The sequence below is a fragment of the Aquila chrysaetos genome, unplaced genomic scaffold (genome assembly GCF_900496995.4).
Source record: "Aquila chrysaetos chrysaetos unplaced genomic scaffold, bAquChr1.4, whole genome shotgun sequence".
Lineage (NCBI taxonomy): Eukaryota > Metazoa > Chordata > Aves > Accipitriformes > Accipitridae > Aquila > Aquila chrysaetos.
In genome coordinates, this window is record NW_024470432.1 from 16091 (window position 1) to 39720 (window position 23630).

Sequence of the window (23630 nt, forward strand, 5' to 3'; positions counted from 1 at the left end):
TGCTGCCCCCCCTGCTGCACCCACCGTGAGTACCCCTGTCCCCTGGGGGGGCCCCCATCACCCTTCTCCCTCCCCATGCTCCCCCATCTTTCTTGGGGGGCATGCAGCATCCCAGGGTGTCCCCTGGGTTTTGGGGTGCCCCTGACACCCCGCTTTACCCGCAGGTGGGTGCCGGGAAGCCTGCACCCCCCCCCCCCCCCCCCCGGCACCAACAGCAGCGCCTGCACCAACGGGGGCACCTGCACGGTGAGTGGAACACACCCCCCCGCACCGGAATCCCCCGTGTCACCCCAGGAGCCCCCCCAGTGCTTCCCGGCTCCCCCACATCCACCCTGGAGCGGTCCAGTACCCCCAGTCCCCACCATCCCGGTAACGGTGCTGCCTGTGCAGGGTCGTGGGAGCAACCCCCTGGGGCCGCACTGTGACACTCCCAGCCCAGGACAGCCACTGGCAGTACTGGAAGTGGTGATGGGCCTGGTGGCGCCAGCAGCAGCACTGGCAGCACCAGTGGTGGCCCCGGTAGCGGTAGCGGCCCCAGCAGCACCAGCGGTGGCACCGGCAGCAACAGCCCCTGAAGCCCCGGTGCCGGCATCGGCGCCAGCGTCTCCGGCGTCGCTCCCAGCTGCGGGGCGGTTGGTGATGCCGGAGCCTCTCCCGGAGGTGCCGCCATCCCCGTGCGCCCTCGGTCCCTGCTTCAACGGCGGCGCCTGTGCCCCCGACCCGGCTCCCGGCGCCGGCTACACCTGCCGCTGCCCCCCCGGCTTCCGCGGCTCCAACTGCGAGTGCCACGCACCTCTGCCTGCACGGTGAGCCTCCCCCACGTCCCCCGCCACCGTTCCCCTGGCACAGTTCGGCGTTGCTGACTCCTTCCCTGGCGCAGGTGGCCAATGCCGGGACTTGGGTCGCGGCGCCATTTGCAAATGCCGGCCGGGTTTTTCGGGGCGCCGGTGCGAACGCAACGCCGACGACTGTACCCCCAACCCCTGCGCCAACGGCGGCACGTGCCAGGACGGCGCCACTACGCCTTCACCTGCTCCTGCACCCTCGGCTACGCCGGCGCCGATTGCCGACGCCTGCGCCTCCGGACCCTGCTTGCACGGTGCCACTTGCTACACCCACTTCTCCGGCCACGTCTGCGCCTGCCCCCCCGGATTTATGGGGTCCCGCTGCGAGGAGGAGGTTGGGGGGACCCCCCCCAGCCCCCCAGCGCCGCCCCCCCGTGCCCCTCGCCTGCGCCCTCCCCCTCGCCCTGGTGTGGGGCTGGCACTGGCAGCGTGGCGGGAGAGGCTGCTGGGGGAGAGGTGAGACCTGGGGGGGGGAGGTTTGGGGGGGGGGGGCACACACCCCGATTTTGGGGGTCTCAAGGGCTGTGTGCCAGGTATAGGGGGGGGACCTGACGTGCGGAAACGGACTCCACAATCAGTGAGATTGTAAAGTAGGTATGTTCATTCAGCGCTGGGCAGCACGGGGGGTAGTCCCACCAAAGTAGTGCGTGCCCAACTCGGCGGTTTGCTTCAAGTTTATACAGTCAAGTGTTACATATTCACAATACGCCTATACATATGCATGATCTATCCCCGCTTCTTATTAAAATTAGCTCCGAGAGGTCATTTCCATAGTCTCCTCTCAACTGCGCTTGCGCAGTGCCTCTTTATGGTGGTCGTCTGGTGGTCGCAGAGATGAAGATAGACGACTCCTCTTCGTCACCGCTAGTAACCTCTTTTCTTGCGCAGGCTCAGTGGTTTCTTGGTATTCACCCAAGCCGCAAGACCAGTCTTGGCTGGCTCTTGGGGCCAGTTCCTGCTTCTTATCAGGAACTGTCTCTGCCTCATTGGCTGGTTCTTGGGACCAGCTCTTCTTATCAAGGACTGTCTCTGCCTCAGCTAATTTCAACAATGTAAGCGCTAAACATCATCTTTCATCCCCCTTTATTATGTCTACTGAGATTCTTTTGACTCCCCTTGTCTCAGACCCCTGGCACGAGCCCCCCAGGGAGGGAGCGGCGGCCGCCACGTGCCTCTGCCACCCGGGTGAGCCCCCCCCAATTTCTCCACCATTTCTTCCCCCCCCCCCATCGCCCTCTGGTTCTCCTTAACCTGCCTTTAATCCCCCCCCATTTCTCTTCTTGCCCTCCCCAGGTGTGACCCGGCGGTGATAGGACACCCCCCCACACCAAGTCTGGGTCCCCACAGTGTTTTGGGGATACCCCTCCCGGGGGGGGCTTGTGCCATAAAGCTCTTTGAGATGTCTGTCCATGCCACCGTGTCGCCAGAATCCGGCCCTGGGGGGGTGACGCGGGTGGGGACACCCCATTCCGGACCGGGGGGGGGGGGTGACAGGCCCGTGGGGGGGACAGTGCCCTGCTTTGGGGTCTGTCGTCGTCCCCTCCCAGGTCACCTTAGAGCCGCCCGCTCCATGGCTCGGCGCTCAACTCGCTGCCCTCGGCGGTCGATTGCTTCCCCAACACACAGCTGTTCCCGCCCTCTGCCGGCAGGGCCGCTCACCCGCGCCGTGCTGGGCAGCTCGCGTGGCCAATCGGAAGGGAGAGTCGGGGCGGGGGGGGAGGGTAGCGCGTCGGCCAATGAGGGGGCGAAGCGGACCGAGGTGGGGACCGGGAGGGGCGGGGCGGGGCCGGAGCCGGCGGCGTGTGGAAGCGGCGGGAGCCATGAAGTGAGCGGGGAGCGCCGGGGGGATCCCGGGGGTGCGGGGCCCACGGGAGGGCCGGGATCCCGGGCGATCCCTGGCAGCCTTTCCGGCGGAGCGGGTCCCCGCCGGGGCAGTAGTGGAGAGCCGGGAGCGGCAGGGGGTCCCCGGGGCCACCCCAGCACCGTGACACCCCGCCACCGGATCCCGTCGCCCACCGGATCCCGGCTGCCGTCACAGACCTGCCAAGAGGGCGGACGGCGCGAGTGGGCTGGGGCACCCCGATCCCAGGGCGGGGAGGAGGGATCGGCCAGGCACCGAGCTCTCCGCTGCGGTGGGATCTGGTGGGATCCCTCGCGGGAATCCTCTTCTCCTTGGCCCCTCCGCAGGCTCAACATCGATGGCCTCCTGGTTTACTTCCCTTACGACTACATCTACCCTGAGCAGTTCTCCTACATGTTGGAGCTCAAGAGGACCTTGGACGCCAAGGTACAGCGGGATCTGGCGGCCCCGGGCGGGCTGGGATCCACCCACCCCTGAGGACGTCCCTGCCGGGGTGACGCCGCTGCTCTGACAGAGGAGTACCGGCGCCTGGTGGAGGGGCTGCGGGAGGCCAGCACCGCCCGGGAGACCGACCTGTACCTCGCCAACCCCGTGCTGCCAGATGAGATCCTGCAGGGTGCGTGGGGGGGTGACCCCTCTTTTGAGGTACCCCCCAGACCCCCCCCATTTCCATGCTGGATGAGCATGGGGGGTCTCTGAGCTCCCTTTTGGGGTGGGGTGCCCCCAACCCCACACCAGCCTCCGGTGCCCCACAACCTCCCCTGCAGACAAGCATGGACACCCTGGGGGTCCCCGAGCCCCTCCTTGGGGTGTGGGGAGAGTGCCAGGGGCTTCCCATCTGAGCTCTCCCCGCTGTCCTTGCCCCACAGAGGCAGTTCCCGGCAGCATCCGGACGGCTGAGCACTTCGTGGGCTTCCTGAAGCGGTTTGTGGCCTACCTGCGGGCACGGGTGCGGGGGCCACGGGTGGTGCAGGAGAGCCCCCCCGCCTTCCTCAAGGACCTCTACGAGAAAGTCTGCATCGAGCGCAAGCCCCTGCGGTGAGTCTGGGGGGGGCCTGTCTCCACCACGAAGGGACCTACCCCCAAGGGAACGTGGCCCCTGGGGGGCCATGTCCCCCCAGGGTGGCTTGTAACCACACCAGGGTGGTCTGTGACCCCCTCCACAGGTGCTGTGTCCCCCCACAGTGCTGTGTTGCCCCACTAGGGTGGCCTGTGACCCCCTGCAGAGTGGCCTATGTCCCCTCCCCATGGTCCTGTGTCACCCTCCTCGGGTGGTGTCTCCCCTCCCTGGCATGACTGTGTCCCCCCCAAAGGCAGCATTTTCCCTCCTCGGGGTGACACGACACTCGTGGGATGACGTGTCCCCCCCTGCCCAGGGTGATGTGTGCCCCCCCCCCAGGTGACATGTCCCCCCCCCCACGGGTGCTCTACCCCCCAGGTTCTGCGCCGAGCGGCTGCGCTCGCTGCTACGGACGCTGGAGATTGTGGACATGGCCGACTTCTCCGCCATCACCCTCGTCGCCAACTTTGCCACCCTCGTCAGCACCTACTCCAAGGGTCAGCCAGGCGCCTGGGTCCCCCCGGGGTGAGGGGGGGCAGTCCCTGAGGACCCCTTTCGAGGCGGGGGGGTGGTCTGTGAGCCCCCCCATTGTGGGGATTGTCACCCATGGGTGGTGGCACGGTCCGTAAGCCCCCTCGGGGGGGGTGGATGAGCACCCTTGGGTAGAGGAACACCCTGTGTCCTGCTTGGGGGGGTGCTGGGTGGCCCCCCTGCCCCAGCTGGCACTGAGGGTGCCCCCCTCATCCCCCCCGCCAGGTTTCACCATCATCATTGAACCCTTCGACAACAGGACCCCCACCATCTCCAACCCCATCCTGCACTTCAGGTGTGGGCACAGGGGGGGACACGGGGAGGGTATTGGGGAGGGACAGGGGCACTGAGGGGGGGACAGGGATGCTGGGGAGATGGGGGGGGGTGTTAAAGAATTTTCAAACGTGGGTTTCTCTAGGTTTGCTTTATTAACAACTCAGAGTTGGGCTACCACTGCAGTGAATGGCAACCTTCCAAAAATTTCCCAATCTTATATACCTTTTTACCACCCATTGTCCCAGTCCAAAGTCTTTGTAATTTTCCAGTCGATCTCGGTTCCCATGTCATTATCATTCATCAATTTATCTCATCAATTCTCGTGTGCCAGTTCTTCTGAAGTTAGTGGTCGTAGGCAGAAGGTCTTGGGTCACCACAATCGCTTATCTTCTTATGCATCAAAGATTACCTTTGAATTTCTGAAAATCACTCAGGCTATTCTATTAATTTATCTTGTTCTAAAGTTAATCACTTACTCCCATGTCTTAGGTCTAAGATGTATGATCCCTCTTCTATTGATTCAGCTTGACTGGGTTTCAAGCCAGCCATGGAGGGGGAGACACATAGGCTTAATAAGCAGCTTATGCATATTGTTTTATAAGCACCTGCATTCTATTAATCATATCTAAAACAATTTCTAATCATTAGTTATATGTCTAATATGAATAGTCTTAAAAAAAACCAATAAGGCTTAAGGCCTAGTTCCTGAATAGTCTTAGAAACAATAAGGCTTAAGGCCTAGTTCCTTTTACAATTCCCTCCTTTTGTTTTTCATCGCACTCCTGCGGTCCTATTGATAATTCCACATTTGTCTTTCTATCTTCTGTACTATCCTAGAGCTACAACTTACACAGCATTGAAACAAAACAATCATACATACTACTATGATTATAACAACAAAGTCTATTACAATTAGTTTTTTTTACCCAAGTAGTCAAATTTGGAAACCAAGACATTCGTTAACCAAGAGAATGTGTCAGAAAAGCCCCAAGATGTGCCATCTCTTTTAATTTGTTGCATTGTGGCACTAACCTCTCAAGTTTTCTGGACATCTGTCATTAATTCTCCCGATCGATCAGTATACATACAGCAACTGGTATTTAGGACGGTACAAACTCCACCTTGTGAAGCCAGAATCATGTCTAAGGCCATTCGGTTTTGAATAGTCATTTTTGAAAGTTTAGTTACCTCTTTCTGGAGAGTGGAAAGTCCATGAGCAGTTGAATTTGCTAATTTTTCAATTTCTCCAGAAACATTTACGACTGCTTTCTCCAATTCACTCACTCCTAGAGCTGGAATCAACCATCTAACAAATGAATGGAATCCTGTTGGTCTTTCAATCAAGGGATTTAAAGTTCTTCAAATTTGAGTTAAAAAGGTTCTATGCCATGTTACACTTGAGAGTTTTTGGGTGAATTTCTAAATCTGTAGATATTACTCCTAGGGTACAAATACCTGCCCAATCTGGAGGCAAAGCTTTATAAGCTTTTCTCCCACATAACCAAAAAAATACCTAAAAGTCCTCAGGTGCTCGCCAACTTAAATGCAATCCTGAGTTGATAGAAGTCGTGTTTTGGCATTGAGTCCAATTTCCTACAAATGAATGATTTTTGCATAAATATTGATTATCAACGCTTGGGGGATAACATCTTTGTACACAGTGGACTTGTGAATAGTCTCCTGAATTTGATAGTTTAATTTCCCAAATTTGTTCTTCATAAGATTCAGAAAAAGTAGTATTAAACCAGTATTTTTTCCAATTTGCATTTTTAGGAATCGGTATTCCTACTAATTGAAATCCTTGATTCACTGTCTTTGGTAGAGCAACACAAATCCAACATTCACTTAAATTTAGATTATCAGTAAAAGATTTCATCAATGACACATGCATATTGTTGGGCCAGGCATTTTCTACTTGGTGAACATCCCTAGGTTTCCGTACCAATTGTTTTAACACATTCAGAGATGACATGTTATGATATGAGTGAGGATAATCATCTGTGTGATGGTGCCAAAAATTTCACTCAAGATTAGGTCCCCATTTGATTATTACAATCCTAAATTTGAAAGTAAAACGATTGCTCGATAGATAGAATCTATGACAGCACCAGTCTCCATTACCATAAATTCCCCACATTTGATGGTCAAAGCACCATGTCTCAATTCCCCTTGTTGGTTCTTGAAGGTGAATATGATATACAGGATAAGTTCTTGGAATGCCACATCCCCACCACCGTTTAGAAAAGCCATGACCGTTGGACCAAGTTTCCCACGAATCATCAAGTCTACTTCTAACATTAGCACAGAATTCGAGAAAATTAGAAAGCGGATAAATAGGGTCTCTCTGTCTGGTCTTCGGATAACTAGCCGAAAAAATGATCTGTCCAGGCTTTTCCTGTAGGCCTGTAATTTGGCCTGAAAGTTGAAAAGAACAATCACTATATATAATAACAGTTCTATTGGTACAGACATCTTGATAGCGCAATGTAAATTTTGTCCATAAGGTGTCACTCCAGGGTAAAATACAAACAAGTACAAAAAGGAATAATACTTTACAATTGTCCATTACGCTTCAGATTCTTTGCGGGCATGTGAATGATGGATCCAATTTTCTTTCCCAGATACCTTAATGGCATAAAAAGAAGTTAGTAAAACAGTATAAGGTCCTTCCCATTTTGGTTCAAATCTGTTCTTTCTTTTGAAATTCTTTATATAAACTTTGTCCCCTGGCTGTATATCATGAACTTGGATTTCAGGGCTTATTCCCTGATACCAATAGGCATGGTTACGCATTTGGAAAAAAGAATTTTGCAGATACAGAAGGTATTGTGTTACCTGTTCATCTCCATCCAAGAGGCTAGTCTTTGTTGGCACATATGTACCTGGAACAGCAAGTATTCTCCCAAAAAGGATCTCAGCTGGAGAAACTCCAATTGGTTGCCTCGGGGTATTCCTAATATCCCACAAAACTAAATTTAAGGCCTCAGGCCATTTCAAACCAGTCTGTTTATAAACTTTTACTAATTTCTCCTTTAATGTCCTATTCATTCGTTCTATCTGACTGGATGATTCGGGGTGATGTGGAGTATGAAATTTATTAAAAATCTCCAAAGAATTATAAATCTGAATCAGGATAGCAGCTGTGAAATGACTCCCTCGATCTGAGTCAATTACTTCAGGAACCCCATACCTTGGAATGATTTCTTTCAATAAGGCTTTTACTACTGTCTTAGAATCATTTTTCCTAGTCGGAAAAGCTTCCACCCATCCTGATAGCTGATCAACAATCACTAACATGTAAGAGTACCCCATTGTTTTTGGCATGTCTGCATAATCAGTTTGGAGTTTTTGAAAAGGGAAGGTGGCTGGAGGTCTTTTCCCACCGGGAGGTTTAATTCGCACTGAGGCATATTGTCTGCAAAGCTTACATCCTTCACAAATTCTTTTTGCTGCTGCATAAATTCCTGGGGCTGCCCAGAGTCTCTGGATTCGGAGGGCTAGGCTTTCCGGTCCCCCATGGGTCCTCTCATGGTGCCACCGTGTTATCGGCAATAAATACCTTTTTGGAAGGAGAGGTTTGTTATTCAGAATCCACAGCCCTTCTCGCCGCTGGGCTCCCAACTGAGTCCATTGTTGTTTTTCTTCTTCAGGGAGGTCTTCGTACAGCTTATTCACATCTGGGAGCTCAAATGTTATTTCATGTTGTGACAGAGACATAACGGACACGACCTGTCGTGCTGCTGCTCTAGCAGCTTGGTCGGCTAGAGAATTTCCCTTTGCGATCATGTCTTGTCTCTGTGTGTGTGTGCCTTTATATAGATCACAGATATTTCAGAGGGCAATTGGATCGCTTCTAAGAGGTCTTTGATCTGTTGTCCGTGGGCAACAGTTTTTCCCACCGAAGTCAGAAAACCCCTTTCCTTCCATAAAGTCTCCGTAGCATGACATACACCGAAGGCATATTTAGAGTCTGTATAAATGTTAACTCTGACTCCAATTGCATATTTAGCAGCTTCAGTAAGAGCAACTATTTCTGCTCCTTGTGCACCTAAAAGTGCAGGCAAAGGTCCAGCCAACAGTACCTGTGTTTCTGTGGTGACTGCGAAACCGGTACATCTTCGACCTTCTTTGTAGTAAGATGAGCCATCCGTGAAGAGGTTCAAATCAGGATTATCTAAAGGTTGATCTCTCAGGTCATCTTGTGGCTTGCTGGTTTCACTTACGAGATAAACACAATTGTGGTTATCTTTTTTCCGTCAGAGGGTAAAGGCATTAAAGTTGCAGGGTTTAAAGTATTGCACCTTTCCAGTTTCAAATTATCAGCCAATAAAAGAATTATTTCATATCTACGTGCCTGTTGTGGAGACAAAGCTTTCTCCGCATATTGCTTTAACAAAATTTCTACCTCATGGGGTACACAAACAGTTAGTGGATGACCTAAAACAATTGTTCTGGTTTTCTCAACCATTTCAGCTGCAGCTGCTATTGCTCTGATACAAAACGGAGTTCCTTTAGTCACTGGATCCAATGTAGAAGAAAAATAAGCAACAGGTCTCTCATGCGGTCCTAAAGTTTGTACTAACACTCCCTTTGCAACCCCTTTTGCTTCATCACAATATAATTTAAAAGGTTTTGAATAATCAGGAAGCCCTAACACTGGGGCAGAGTGCAGCCTTTAAAGTACAAAAGGCTTTCTCCCTCTCAGTGCCCCAAGTGATTGGTTCTATTTCCTCATTTCGGGTTGCTTCATGCAGAGGTTTAGCTATTTCACTGGATCCTGGGATCCAAGGACGGCAAAATCCTACCTGTCCTAAAAATCCTCTCAACTGTTTTTTTCCTCACTGGTCTTGGTATTTCTTGAATTGCTTGGACTCTTTCAGGGTCTACTTCCCGTACTCCGGGCTTTAATATAAATCCCAAATATTTTACTTGCTGTTTGCAAAACTGCAATTTAGATGGAGATGCACGGTGTCCCTTTTTAACAAGTTGGATACACAGATATTCAGTATCTCAAATACAATCATTTTCAGTTTTACTTGCCAATAATAAATCATCAACATATTGCACCAGGACAGATTTGCTTGGAAAAACTAAATCTTGTAAATCATTCTTCAGAATCTGAGAAAAAATCTTTGGTGAGCTGGTAAAACCTTGTGGTAGCCTGGTCCAAGTAAGTTGTTTCCCTTGCCAAGTAAAGGCAAAAATTGATTGGCTTTCTTCAGCAATTGGAATACTAAAGAAAGCTCCGGTAAGGTCAAGCACTGTGAAATACTGCGCCCATACTGGAATCTTGGTTAAAATCAGACTAGGATCCGGCACCACAGAGTGTGGAGCAATTACATGCTCATTCACTGCTTGTAAATCTTGAACAAATCTATATTCAGGATCTCCATCCTTATCTGTCCTGTGTTTACTCACTGGCAAAATTGGGGTATTATAGGGACTACAGCATTCTCTCAAAATCCCCTTTTCTAAAAAATGCACAATTTGTTTTTCAATGCTAGGAATAGCTTCATTTATAATTGGATATTGCCAAATTGAAGGAGGAGTCCCTCCTTTTGTTTTTATCACAACTGGTTCAGCAGATTTTAATAATTCTACTTCATCTCTTGATGTACTCCAAAGTTCTCTGGGAACTCCAGCTAATTCAGGTGGTATTTTTGAATCACTATGTTTTTGTTCTTTAAGTTGGATTATTTCAGAACCCATTAGAATTAATCGGATCCCTGTAGGTGCCAAAGAGATAAACGTGCCAAATTCCTGCAAGAGGTCTTGTCCCAGAAGGGAAACGGGAGAGTCTGGAGAAATTACAAATCTTCCCCAGACTAATTTTCCATTCAAAACTACTGGCAGAGGAGTAGACAAATATTTTATCTCTTCCTCTACCACCCCCTGTATTATCACAGTTTCATTTGACATCTGGGGGACTTCAAAATTTAACAAAGACAATGTCGCTCCCGTATCTACTAGGAAAGTAACAAGAATACCATTTACCTTTGCAGTAATCTTACCGCGCTCATCTACCTTGATTCCGACAGGTTCCATTGCTCTTTTAGTTTCCAGAGTAGAGGAATACCATTCTTTACTGCGAATGAGGTCGTGGGGGTCGGGCAGGTGGAAGTCCTCCTCAGGTTGCGACAGGTCTCAGTGGGCACTCTCTTTGCATATGTCCTAGATTTCCACAATAAAAACACTCTAAAGAGTTAGCATGTTGGGAAACAGGGGGAACTCTATTTTGCTCCCCTCTTCCCCTAAATCTCCCCCGAGAAAATCCCCGACCTCTCATTTGTGGGTTAAAATTCTGAGTAATTGCTGCAGCTAACAGTCCAATTTCTCTCTCCTTCTCTTTCCGCTCTCGCTTTCTTTTGATTTTTAATTTCTCTTCTTCCTGTTTTTGTCTTTCTTCAACTCTTCCATCAAAAACAAAGGCAGCAATACTTAGAATTTTAGCTAATGTCTCACCCTGCCAGCCTGGCATATGTTTCTTAAAATATTTACTTATGTCTGGAGCAGATTGATCTACAAAAACACTGATAGCTAAAGGCTCCTGGAAATTGTCATTGGTCATGCCCCCATATTTCAATAAAGTTGCCTTCAATCGTCCCCAATAATCACTTGGATGTTCATCAGGTCTCTGCCTACATTCTAAAACCTTTGTCCAATTAGTTACTCTCTCACCAGCTTGGTGAACTGCTTCTATTAATTGTTGAATGGCAGTTCGGTGAGCCCTTGTTCCTTCTGTGGTTGTGAGATTCCATTCCAGATCTTGTTCAGGCCATGGGTTTAACCCCTGGCCTCTCTGAGCAATTTCTCTATCCTTTTGAAAAATCTTTTCTGTTTCCTCTGCCTGAAATAATTCTCGCATCAGAGTCCTCATATCGTTCCAATTAGAGGTATAATCAGTGACAATTCCCGATAACAATTGAGCACATTTTTCAGCATCATCACACAGCCGAGGCATCTTCGACTGCCAAGCTACTAAATCACCTTGCTTCCAAGGTTCATGCCTCATTACTGCAGTTACTTCAGCAGGTGCACCCGGTCCTGCTCTCGGGTTTGGGATGTAGTCCAAACGCATTGGGTACATGCCAACACCCTTAGAGAAAAGCTCAGTTTCCTCAGCCTCAGGAACCGAGGGAAGTAAACTTCTCCTCATTTTCAACAAGGGAGTTTTCCTCCTTTGTTGTGCCCAATTATACCAAATATACCAATAATCAATATCTTGACTTCTGGAGTCTTCCAAAATCATTCTCAAAAATTTTTGCTTATGGGGTTTAAATGTTCCCTTAGGAGGCCACTCATCCATTGGCCTTCCTCCTCTATTTCTCGTCAGGAATGGCCATTCCTCTTGGCACAATATTATCTATCAATTTTCTTTTTTGCAATGCCTGTGCCAAGGGTATCTTTTTCCAATTTTCTAAAACCTCAGCAAGGGGCGTCCCCCTTTCAATGCTGGGTACTGACCCCATCTTTCTTAATATTTTTTGCAAGTTTAAACACAAGAGTTTCCCAGGATAATTTTATCTGGAATTACCTGTGCCCAAGTCTCTTAGGTGAACTCACCTGATTGATTATTTCTGCCAGCAATTGAGCATTGGTAACGGGTTTGTCCAGAGAAATATCCAGTTGCTCTCTTTCTCTCTTGTGTCCTAGAGTCCCATCTGGGTCGCCAATTGTGTTAAAGAGTTTTCAAACGTGGGTTTCTCTAGGTTTGCTTTATTAACAACTCAGAGTTGGGCTACCACTGCAGTGAATGGCAACCTTCCAAAAATTTCCCAATCTTATATACCTTTTTACCACCCATTGTCCCAGTCCAAAGTCTTTGTAATTTTCCAGTCGATCTCGGTTCCCATGTCATTATCATTCATCAATTTATCTCATCAATTCTTGTGTGCCGGTTCTTCTGAAGTTAGTGGTCATAGGCAGAAGGTCTTGGGTCACCACAATCACTTATCTTCTTATGCATCAAAGATTACCTTTGAATTTCTGAAAATCACTCAGGCTATTCTATTAATTTATCTTGTTCTAAAGTTAATCACTTACTCCCATGTCTTAGGTCTAAGATGTATGATCCCTCTTCTATTGATTCAGCTTGACTGGGTTTCAAGCTAGCCATGGAGGGGGAGACACATAGGCTTAATAAGCAGCTTATGCATATTGTTTTATAAGCACCTGCATTCTATTAATCATATCTAAAACAATTTCTAATCATTAGTTATATGTCTAATATGAATAGTCTTAAAAAAACCAATAAGGCTTAAGGCCTAGTTCCTTTTACGGGGGGGCAGTGGCAGTGTCACCCCAGGGGTGGGTGGGTGTGTCCCCAGCTGTATGGACGCCTCCATCGCCATCAAGCCAGTCTTTGAGCGCTTCCAGTCGGTCATCATCACGTCAGGGGTGAGTCTGTGTGTGTCCCCCTGTGTCCCCCACGTCCCCCCTACCATGTCTCCTGTATCCCCCATGTCCCCCTTGTCCCCCCTTCCCATGTCCCCCCCCCACTATGTCCCCCCCCACGTCCCCTCCAGGGCCTATTGGGATGACCCCTTCCCTGTGTCCCTTCTGCTCCCCCCACCACAGACTCTCTCCCCGCTGGACATTTACCCCAAAATCCTGGATTTCCGCCCCGTCACCATGGCGACCTTCACCATGACGCTGGCCCGGACCTGCCTGTGCCCCATGGTGAGTGGGGAGCATTGGGGGTACCTGGCGCTGGGTCTGGGGGGGGGGTCGGGGACCCCCGTGTCACCGGCGTCCCTGCCCCTTGCAGATTGTGGGTCGTGGCAACGACCAGGTGGCCATCAGCTCCAAGTTTGAGACACGCGAGGACATCGGTAGGGAACGGGGACGGCGGGAGGAGAGAGGGACAGGGATGGAGTTATGGGGTTGGGGGGGACAGGGATGGGGACAGGGGGATATAGGGCTGGAGGGACCAGGCTTGGGGCCAGGACTGGGGTAGGGGAACCAGGGGCAGGACAGAAATAGGGCCAGGAGGATGTTGGGCTGGGGGTGACAGGGAGATTCGGGGTCCGGAGGGGACTTTGGGGGGTCGGGGGTGCCCCACGGTGACCCCCACCCCCCACCCCAGCCGTCATCCGCAACTACGGGAACCTGCTGCTGGAGCTGTCGGCCGTGGTCCCCGATGGCATCGTCGCCTTCTTCACCAGCTACCAGTACATGGAGAACATCGTGGCCTCCTGGTACGAGCAGGTACGTCCCCACCCGTCCCCCAAAGCGTCCCCTGACCCCCCGCTCTGTCCCTGTGATGTCCCCTCATGTCCCCTGACCTCTGCCCCCCCCCGCCATGGCAGGGCATCCTGGAGAACATCCAGCGGAACAAGCTTATCTTCATCGAGACGCAGGACGGGGCCGAGACCAGCATGGCCCTAGAGAAGTACCAGGAGGTGGGTGGCAGCGTCTCAGGGTGTCACCGTCACCGGTGCCACCCCTCCCGGTGACCTGGCCGCTGTTTGCAGGCCTGCGAGAACGGCCGGGGTGCCATCCTTCTCTCCGTGGCGCGTGGCAAAGTGTCGGAAGGCATCGATTTCGGTGAGAGCCAGCCCGGGTCGGGGACGCGGCGGCAAGGGGGACGCAGTGGCAGGGGGACGTGGTGGTGGGTGCCGAAGCACCCTGAGCACCCCCCATTTCACACCCCTTCCCAGTGCATCACTACGGCAGAGCCGTCGTCATGTTTGGGGTGCCCTACGTCTACACCCAGAGCCGCATCCTGAAGGTGAGCAGGGACCGCGGGGCGCCCTGGGGGCACCCCATGGCACAGCCAGGCACCCCAGGGACACCCCAGGCACTTTGGAGACATGATGAGGTGCCCCAGGGCTATAGTGGGGCATCCATGGGGCACAGCGAGACACCCACGGGGTACAATGGGCACCCTCAGGACACAGTGGGGCACCCGTGGGGCACAGCTGAGCACCCTGGGGCCACGTGGAAACCCACAGCTACAGTATGACACCCCAGGGCTGGTCTGGAGCTCCCTGGGGACCAGTGGAGCACCCCATGGCCAGGACGGGACACCCAGCGTGTCTGTGCCCACCCCCCCCAGGCCCGGTTGGAATACCTCCGGGATCAGTTCCAGATCCGGGAGAACGACTTCCTCACCTTTGACGCCATGCGCCACGCCGCCCAGTGCGTCGGCCGGGCCCTGCGCGGCAAAACCGACTACGGCCTCATGGTCTTCGCTGACAAGGTGGGTACCGGGGATGGGGGGGGGGGCGGATGGGTTTTGGCGGGGGGGCTGTGGGACCCCATGTCTCCCCCCACAGCGCTTCGCCCGGGCAGACAAGCGGGGGAAGTTGCCGCGGTGGATCCAGGAGCACATCACCGACGCCAACCTCAACCTGACGGTGGACGAGGCGGTGCAGGTGGCCAAGTTCTTCCTGCGCCAGATGGCTCAGCCCTTCCATCAGGTAAAGAAGCCCCCCCCCCCCGAGGCTCCCCCCCGGCACTGGAGGGGCTGGGCAGGGTGGGGGACCCCTGGCTTACCCTCCTCCTGGTGCAGGGACACCTCAATTCACCTTTTCACCTTTTTTTTTTTTTTTTTTGTACAAACCACTCCCCCCAATAAAGCAGGAGCCCGCCATGGCTTGGCCACCCCTGCATTGCTGCAACCCCTTACTTGCCGCTGCTGTGCCTGGGGACACCCAATTTACCCTGTCTGGGGGGGGCCACAGTCACCGGGGTGGGGAAGAGGGTTGGGAGCAATGACATGGCCCCCCCCAGGGTCCCCAGTAGTGGGACACTCCCCCAGCTGTCCCCAGGGCTGGGGGACACCCCATGGCCAAGGTCACCCCCTCCCCAGTGCCCACATATTTGGGGTCACCCCTTACCCAGGGTCCCACGGACCATGGGCCCCCCCCCCAGATGTGTGGGGTCCCCCTGGATCTATGGAGCACCCCATGGGTGTAGGGCACCCCCACAGATATAGGGGGGGCCCCCAGGCCCCTCCATGGCCCCCAGTGTGCCGATATTGGGGTGCAGTGGGGCCTTCTGCCAGGGTTTCCCCCACCCCCAGCACCCTGGGGGGCTCAGGGTGCCCCAGACCCACAGGGGAGGCCCCCCACTCTGTGCCTCAGTTTCCCCACAGGTGCTGGTGGTGTTTTGGGGGGGGGGTGTGAAGGGCACTAGTGGCAGCCGCTGCCCCACCCACGGGTGCCACCCCGGCGCCCATGCCGCCCGTCCCGTGCCCCCCGCCGGGGGTCCCCCAGCGCTGATACCGGATCCGGCCGGGTAACCGGATCCGGCCTAAAAATACCGGGTGTTGGGGTGGGGGGGGCCCGGCTTGAATTGCCCTGATCCAGCGGATCCGCCTGGGGTCACCCACCTCTGGCTGCCCCCCACCCTGACCCCCACGTGGGAAGAGGGGGCCGGGGACAACCAGGCCACCTCGGAGTGGGGACGGGGGGCACAGGGTGGGTGCCCCCACCCCAGCACACCCTGGCTGGGTCCCGACAGTGATTTGGGAGTGATGGGTGCTGGGTCCCCCCACCCCAAGACAGGGGCCTCTTCACTGCTCCTGTCCCCCATCCCTCTGCGGTGGCCCTGCCTGGCTGTGCCCCCCTCCCAGTTGCTCCCAGTGCTCCCAGTTGCAGCCAGGCCCTGGCCAGGCAACCAGTGGGAGGGTAACCAGAGCTGCGGCGGGTGCTGCAGATCAAGGTCAGCCAAGGCCGTCCACTGCGTGGGCCCCAAGAGTGGGTGCAAGGTGCAGGGTGCTGCTCTGTGGCCCCCCCCCGGGTGCAGCATGCAGTGTGCAAGGCACAACATGCAATGTGAAGTGTGCAAGGCGCGCTGTGCAGCATGCCACATGCAATTTGCAGCAGTGCAACAGGCAGTGTGCAACGTGCCGCGTACAGCATGCAAAGCGCAGTGTGTAACCGGGGGGTGTGAGGCAGTGGGAGGGGGTGCAGGGGTGACCAGAGGGGGTGCAAGGGGCCCTGGGCACCGCACGGGGTCGTGCAGAACCAGGGGTGCCCGCTGCACCCTGCAATGCAAAATGGGGGCGCCCGGTGTACCCGGGGGGGTGCCGGCAGCCCAGCACACCCCTCTCCGCGGCTGCGGGGGCGGCAGGTGCCGGGCCGGGCGCCCACTGGACACCCGACACCGGGGGGGGGGCGGCTCCGGGGGGGGACCGGAGGGTCTCCTCGGCCCCCGGGAGGGCTCCGGCAGGGCCCGGCCCCCGCCCGGTTCGGAGCCCCCCCGGTACCCCCGGAGCCGGGCGGGGCCGGTGGAGGGATAAAAGCCGGTGCCGGCCCCGCTCCCCGCCGCCTGCTCCGCCGGTACCGGCCCGACCCGACCCTCTCCGCCCGCGCTGCTCAAGGTAACCCCGGCCCCGCCGGCACCCACCAGGAACCCCCCCCCGGGGTCCGACCCAACCGGGATGGACCCCACCGGGACCGCTCAGAGAGGGACCAGACCTCCCCCCCCCTCGGTGGCACCGGAGCCACACTGGGATGGGACCCTCCGGTACCACCCGAGCCGGGACTAGCCCCCTGGTGCGACTGCGACCGGGACCGGGACCGGGACCGGGACCCTCCCCTGTCTGGTCCTCGGGTCCCTCCGGACTATAAATAGCCCCGACCCTGGCCCGGCCAAAGATGGCCCGTCCCGGGCTGGCCCCGCCCCCCCACGCCCACTGCGGCCCCGCCCACGGGACACGCCCGCTATCGCCACGCCCCCAGGAATACGCTCCCCCTGCCCCCAGGGGGCTGGCTCGGTAGAGACCCTCCCCGGCTCCTAGTGCCCCCCCGTGTCCCCTGTGCCGTGCCATGCCCCATGCCTGGTGCCCAGGTTGACCTGGTGGCCATGCCCCATGCCCCGTGCTGTGCCCCAAACCATGCTCTATGCCATACCATGTCCCATGCCATGCCACCCCAGTGCCCCTCTCCCCGCAGCCCCACCATGCCGTTCAGCAACACCCACAACAAGTACAAGCTGAAGTTCTCGGCGGAGGAGGAGTTCCCCGACCTCACCAAGCACAACAACCACATGGCCAAGGTCCTCACCCCCGCCCTCTACCAGCGCCTGCGAGACAAGGAGACCCCCAGCGGGTTCACCCTCGATGACGCCATCCAGACCGGCGTCGACAACCCCGGTGGGTGACAGCGTGGGGTCCCCAGCCCACCCACGGGGTCCTCCGGGCTGGGGCGGGGGAACACGGTGTCTTCTGGGTCACCCCCAGTGCCTGATCCCCAGTGCCATACTGGGTGCTGGTGCTGTGTCTCCAGTGCCATACCCATTCCGGCTGCCCTGTCCCCAGTGCCATGCCGTGCCTGGTATCATGCTAGCTGCCCCTGACCACCCCCTCCCTCCCCCCCAGGCCACCCCTTCATCATGACAGTGGGCTGCGTGGCTGGGGATGAGGAGTCCTACGAGGTCTTCAAGGACCTCTTCGACCCAGTGATCCAGGACCGCCATGGTGGCTACAAACCCACCGACAAGCACCGCACTGACCTCAACCACGAGAACCTCAAGGTCCTGGATGCCTGGGTTCCCCAGAGTGGGGGGCAACCAGATGCCTGGGTCCCTTCTGGGTCATGGGGACATGGGTCCTAACCAGGGAGGGTGGGGGTGGGGGTGGGATGATGGGAATGGGGGTCTTGGGGTGCCCAGACTCCTGGGTCCCTCTTGAGCCAGGGGGGATCACAGGCTCCCGGATGCCAGGGTCCCACTGACGGTTTTGGGCAGGGAGGGGACGACCTGGACCCCAAGTATGTGCTGAGCAGCCGGGTGCGCACGGGGCGCAGCATCAAGGGCTACTCCCTGCCCCCCCACTGCAGCCGGGGGGAGCGCCGCGCCATCGAGAAGCTGTCCGTCACCGGTGAGGGGCGTGGCCATACTGGGGTGTGGCCATGGGGCGTGGCTTGCTGCAGGGGGCGTGGCCTGCCGCAGGGGATGAGGCTCGCGTGCTCAGCCTTGGGGGAATGGGGGGGCTGGTGCACTGTACGTGGGCAGGGACAGGTTGGGGGGCGTGGTCTGGGGTAGAGGGGCGTGGCCGATGGATACGGGGCGTGGCAAGGGCTGGTGTAGCTTGGGTGTGGCTGTTGGATGTGGGAGAGGCCCGGGTGGATGTGGGCGTGACATGTACCTGTGGCCACGCCCCATGTGGGTGTGGGGTTTGGGGGGTGGCAGGGCGCGGTGTATGGGTGTGGCCGAGGTGGGCGTGGTTCGACTGTGTGGGCGTGGCCTGCGTTTGGGCGTGGCAAAGGGCTGTGGCTGTGGCAAAGGGCTGTGACCATGGCCTGGCACATGTGCCGGGTAGCCGGTGTTGCAGGTGTGGCCGATGGGCGTGGCCTATGGAGGTGGGCGTGGTCTAGTGATGGGTCGGTGTGGTCTGGGATAATATGGGCGTGCTCATGTCCTGGCCCCGCCCCCTCCCGCAGCCCTGAACAGCCTGGAGGGGGAGTTCAAGGGCCGGTACTACCCGCTGAAGAACATGACGGAGCAGGAGCAGCAGCAGCTCATCGACGACCATTTCCTCTTCGACAAGCCCGTCTCACCCCTGCTGCTGGCCTCGGGCATGGCCCGTGACTGGCCCGACGCCCGTGGCATCTGGTGGGCCATCCGGGGGGGCACCCAGGAAGCAGGGTCCCACCTGGGGGGATGACGGGGACACCTACATCTTGGGGACCGCCCCTAGGAGGGGTGCAAGGGGCACCCAGAGAGCACGGTCCCACCTGGGGGCACCCAAGTGTTGGGGTCCCTCCTGGGGGGGGGGGGCAGTTAGGGGCCACCCAGACACCTGGATCCCACCTGGGGGGTGCAGGGAGCACACACACATATTGGGGTCCCACCTTGGGTGGGGGCATGTAGGGGCCACCCAGATGAATCTGGAGGTGCCTGGGTCCCTGGGACACCACTGAGGGGGGTGTCGTGTGTGTGACACACACACACACACACACACACACACCCCCCCAGGCACAATGACAACAAGACCTTCCTGGTGTGGGTGAATGAGGAGGACCACCTCCGCGTCATCTCCATGGAGAAGGGGGGGAACATGAAGGAGGTGTTCAGGCGCTTCTGCGTCGGCCTCAAGAAGGTGCATCAGACCCCGGGGGGGGGACATAGTGGGATGTGGGGGACACAGGGGACATGGGCAGCATTGGGCCCCTGGAGGGCATTGGGGGATGTAGGAGATATGAGGTGGCATGGATGGTCTTGGGGACATGAGGAGCTTGGGGGATACAGGGGACATGGAGGGTCTTGGGGGGGACATGGGGGTCTTTGGGGACACATGGGGAAATAGGGGCATGGAGGGTCTTGGGAGCATGGGGAACTTTGGGGACACAGGAGGACATGAGGGACATAAGGGGCATGGTGGGGACATGGCAATGAAGGCACATTTTGAGCACAGGGGACACTGGGGGCCACAGGGATGTCCTGGGAGGGTGGTGGCTGTGGTGCCCCCCAGGCTGGGGGTCAGGATGGTGGCGAGTGGGGACACAGTCCCACGTGCGCGTGTGTGTGTCCCCCAGATCGAGGAGATCTTCAAGAAGGCAGGCCACCCCTTCATGTGGACAGAACACCTGGGCTACATCCTGACCTGTCCCTCCAACCTGGGGACGGGGCTGCGGGGGGGTGTCCACGTCCGCCTGCCCAAGCTCAGCCAGCACCCCAAGTTTGAGGAGGTCCTCAAGCGTCTCCGCCTCCAGAAGCGTGGCACAGGTGGGCACAGGGATGGGGGGGCATGGGGGTGGGGGACAGGGAACATGCGGCACAAGTGGGCTCAGGGACACAAAGGTGAAAAAATGCGGGGACATGACATGGGGGGGGTGGAATTTGGGGCACAAGTGGGCACAGGGACACGGGGGATATAGGGTGCGGGTGGGCATGGGTGCTATGGGGTGCTGATGCCCCCATCTCCCCCAGGCGGCGTGGACACGGCAGCCGTGGGCGCCGTCTTCGACATCTCCAACGCCGACCGCCTGGGCTTCTCGGAGGTGGAGCAGGTGCAGATGGTGGTGGATGGGGTGAAACTGCTGGTGGAGATGGAGAAGAAGCTGGAGCAGAACCAAGCCATCGACGACATGATCCCCGCCCAAAAATAAGGGACCCCCCACCTTGGGCACCCCCCAGGACCGGCCTCAATAAATGCTGCTGGTCCCTGCTGTGAAGCCAGGCACCCAGGCTGGGGTGTTGGGAGGGGACACATGGGGGGGTTCCCCACCCAAGGGAGGGGGATTGCACCCCCCCCCCGGGGCACCTTTGCAGCCCCTCCCACCCTACAAGGGGCAATACCACCTTAACTCCGCCCATACCCCAAGGTCATGATGGGGGAGGGGGGTGTCCCGGTACTGATGGGTGCCAACAACAATGGGTTTCCTGTGTTTATTGGGGGGGGGTTGGGGTACAGACCGCGGCAGGAATAACTTAAAAATGCAAGGGGGGGGGGGGGGCGTGACACCGGAGCCCCAGGGCCCAGGGCCATATTTACAGGCTGTACAGGGCTGGGGGGGACATGGGAACAGTCCCGGGGGGGGGGGGGGGGGGGGGGGCTCCACAGGACTCTGGGATGCCGCCATAGGTCTGGGGACTCAGGCATGGGGCAGAGCTGGGGAGCCAGGGAGCTGGAGATGATGTAGAGCCCCAAATCTGGGAGCCGGGGGACCCTAAGGTCCCAGAAATGATCTCCCCAAGTTCCCCAAGCTGATGTCCCCAAGGCCCTGGAGCCAATGTCCCAGAACTGGTGGACCCTGGGGTCCCAGAGCCAATGTCCCCAAGCTGGTGGACCCCAAAGTCCTAAAGCTGACATCCACAAGGTCACCAAGCTGGTAGTCCCTGGGGTCCTGGAGCTGATGGACCCCAAGGTCTTGGCACCAATGTCCCCCAGGTCCCAGAGCCAGGGGCTGCTGGGGTCCCGGATCCGATGGAATCTGTGGGGCCAAGGGGTCCCGGAGCACCCAGGGGGCTGGAGCCAGTGACGCCTGGGGGCACCCCGGATTCCCAAGCTGCCACAAGCCCCCAGGTGCTGGTGCTGATGTCCCCGAGGGGATGCTGGAGCCGAGGCAAGCCCCCAAGGGGGGGGTCACAGAGCTGCCACATCCCGGGGGGGGGGCTAGATCTGTTGCAGACCCTCGATGCCAGTGCCAATACAGCTCCTGGGGTGTGTGTGGGGTCCCGGTGCTGATGCAGCCCCAGGTGCCAGATCCAGTGCATCGTCGGTGGGGGGCCCAACTCTGCCGCATGCATGATGGGTCCCAGCTCCACCGGAGCCCAAGGTGCCAGATCTGGTATATCCTGGGGGCTGGGGCGGGGGAGGGGGGGGGGGGGGGAGGGGGGGGGGGTTCCCAGCACCAATGCAGCCCTGGGTGCTGGATCCAGTACATCCTTGGGGAGGTCCTAACACCAGTGCAGCCCTGGGTGCCCAGATCCGGTGCATACCCCAGGAGGAATGCAGCCCTCAAGGAAGAGGTCCCAAGGCCTCTGGTGGCGTCCACTAGGAGCGGCAGCTTTTTGACCAAGCCCAGGCGTGTCATAGTTTGGCACGGGAAAGCGGCCAGCAGTTGCACAGCCAGGGGGCCGGACGCGAAGAGCACACCGTGGAGGGCCGAGGTGCTGGAGCTGGCAAACCTCGGCCTCAAAATGGCAGAAGTGCTCGCTGGGGCCCCAGTCGTGGGTGCAGGAGAGCAAAAAGGGCTGGGGCTGGCACGCGCGGCAGCCAGCCAAGAGGGTGGCACCCCATGCCTGGCAGCGCCGCCATCACTGCCTCAGCTGGCCAGGTGCTTGTCACCTTCACATGCCAGGGGCATCGGAGCAGCCGGGGTTCGGCTTCCTTTTGATCCCAAGGTAGATGGCAACTGCGGGAGGGAAAAGCGGGCATGGGGTGGGCAGGGGGGCTGGGGAGTGGGTTATGGGGGCTATGGGGCACTGGGGGGGGTGGGTACAGCATGGGCAGGGGGCTGCCCACCCTAGGGAGCACCCATGGGTTGGCAGGGACCCAGGGGTGTCAGTACCCACCTTGTGAGCGCAGGTCCCCCGATTCTCTCAGGTTCGTCTGCGACCCTAGGGAGGGGGGGGACGACATGTCAGGGGGGGCCAGGGGCTCTGCCCACCATGGTCAGCACCAAGCCTCCCTCCCTCCCCCCAGTTTTAGCACCCATTTTGGGGGGGCACCATCCCACTTTCAGGGCCATCGCCACCAGCCCCGTGGGTGATGTGGGGGTATGGTCCCTATTTTGGGGTCACTGTGCCTGCCCCCAAAGCTGTGCCCAATTTGGGGGGGCTGTGTGTACAATCCCCAATTTAGAGGACACTACCCACCAAGGTCATGCCCCTTGGGAGGGGCACCACCCCAATTCTGGGGAACACATCATACCCCCACGGTCATGCCAATTGTTGGGGGGCACCACCCCCATTTTGCAGAGATCACCCCCCAAAGATAATGCCAAATTTGGGGGACACCACCCCTAGCTCGGAACATATCATCTCCCCCAGGGTGATGCCCATTTAGGGGAGAGGGCAGCACCCCCAATTTGGGAGGGGAATGCCTCACTCCCGGGTCATGCCTGTTTAGAGGGGGCACATCCCCCGCTCAAAGCTGTGCCCAATGTGGGGGGCACCATGTCCACGTTGGGGGGGGCGCACCACCCCCAGCAAGCTCACATCCATCTTAGGGGGGACATCACCCCCACACCATGGTGCCCCGAGCCCATGGTGGAGCACAGCTGTGTCCCCCCCGCCCCCCCAACTCCCGCCCCGGCGGCAGCAAAGGCTGAGAGGCAGAAAGAGAGAAGGGACAGGAGCAAAGCAAGGCGGGCACCAGTGGCACCAGGACAGGCACTGGGATGGGCGCTGGTGGCACCAGGACAGGTACCAGGAACACCGGGACGGACACTGGGACGGGTAGCAGGGTGTGCGCTGGCGGCACTGGGACAAGCACCAGTGGCACCGCAACGGGTGCCGGTGACACCAGGCACTTACTGATTTTGGCTCCTGGAGGCGTGGGGGTGCCAGAGACGCACCTATTAGAGCTCTGCCGCTTAGAGGGGTCAAGAGTGACCCTGGAAGAGAGAAGAGGGAGTGAGGAAGTGAGGGGGCAGCCCGACGG

General features: G+C 57.2%; 4 protein-coding genes and 1 long non-coding RNA gene across 5 annotated transcripts; 3 read left to right on the forward strand and 2 right to left on the reverse strand.

Annotated features, from left to right (window-relative positions):
* The first annotated feature begins 2 nt into the window (after positions 1-2).
* LOC121233151 (delta-like protein C) lies at positions 3-3219 on the forward strand. Its single transcript, XM_041121994.1, is given in 10 exon segments — positions 3-25; positions 165-246; positions 391-782; positions 784-806; positions 881-1020; positions 1023-1066; positions 1068-1182; positions 1184-1244; positions 1247-1301; positions 3033-3219. Coding segments are annotated over 8 exon segments (903 nt in total). The 5' UTR covers positions 3-25; positions 165-246; positions 391-468; the 3' UTR covers positions 3184-3219.
* On the forward strand, positions 3199-17155 carry ERCC2 (ERCC excision repair 2, TFIIH core complex helicase subunit; the record flags this gene model as incomplete). The annotated part of the gene is made up of 14 exons (XM_030007164.1): positions 3199-3322; positions 3576-3744; positions 4145-4263; positions 4523-4592; positions 12901-12970; positions 13151-13252; positions 13341-13404; positions 13659-13780; positions 13882-13974; positions 14047-14119; positions 14233-14303; positions 14631-14774; positions 14851-15080; positions 16615-17155. Coding segments are annotated over 14 exons (1992 nt in total), but the record flags the coding sequence as incomplete, so codon positions are not given.
* Positions 6613-8356, reverse strand: LOC121233150. Its single transcript, XM_041121993.1, has 2 exons — positions 7818-8356; positions 6613-7763 (listed from the first exon to the last, which is right to left on the reverse strand). Exons 1-2 carry the CDS (start codon positions 8288-8290, stop codon positions 7139-7141), a joined length of 1098 nt encoding a protein of 365 aa, XP_040977927.1. The 5' UTR covers positions 8291-8356; the 3' UTR covers positions 6613-7138.
* Positions 16806-20697, forward strand: CKM (creatine kinase, M-type). Its single transcript, XM_030007166.1, has 8 exons — positions 16806-16915; positions 17476-17675; positions 17901-18055; positions 18269-18401; positions 18964-19135; positions 19499-19622; positions 20059-20248; positions 20453-20697. The coding sequence occupies exons 2-8, from the start codon at positions 17483-17485 to the stop codon at positions 20629-20631; spliced, it is 1146 nt and encodes a 381-aa protein (XP_029863026.1). The 5' UTR covers positions 16806-16915; positions 17476-17482; the 3' UTR covers positions 20632-20697.
* Positions 20698-21857: 1160 nt separating this feature from the next.
* On the reverse strand, positions 21858-23604 carry LOC115338552. Its single transcript, XR_003922425.2, has 3 exons — positions 23504-23604; positions 22541-22585; positions 21858-22380 (listed from the first exon to the last, which is right to left on the reverse strand). It is a non-coding gene; the product is annotated as an uncharacterized LOC115338552 (long non-coding RNA).
* Positions 23605-23630: the final 26 nt, after the last annotated feature.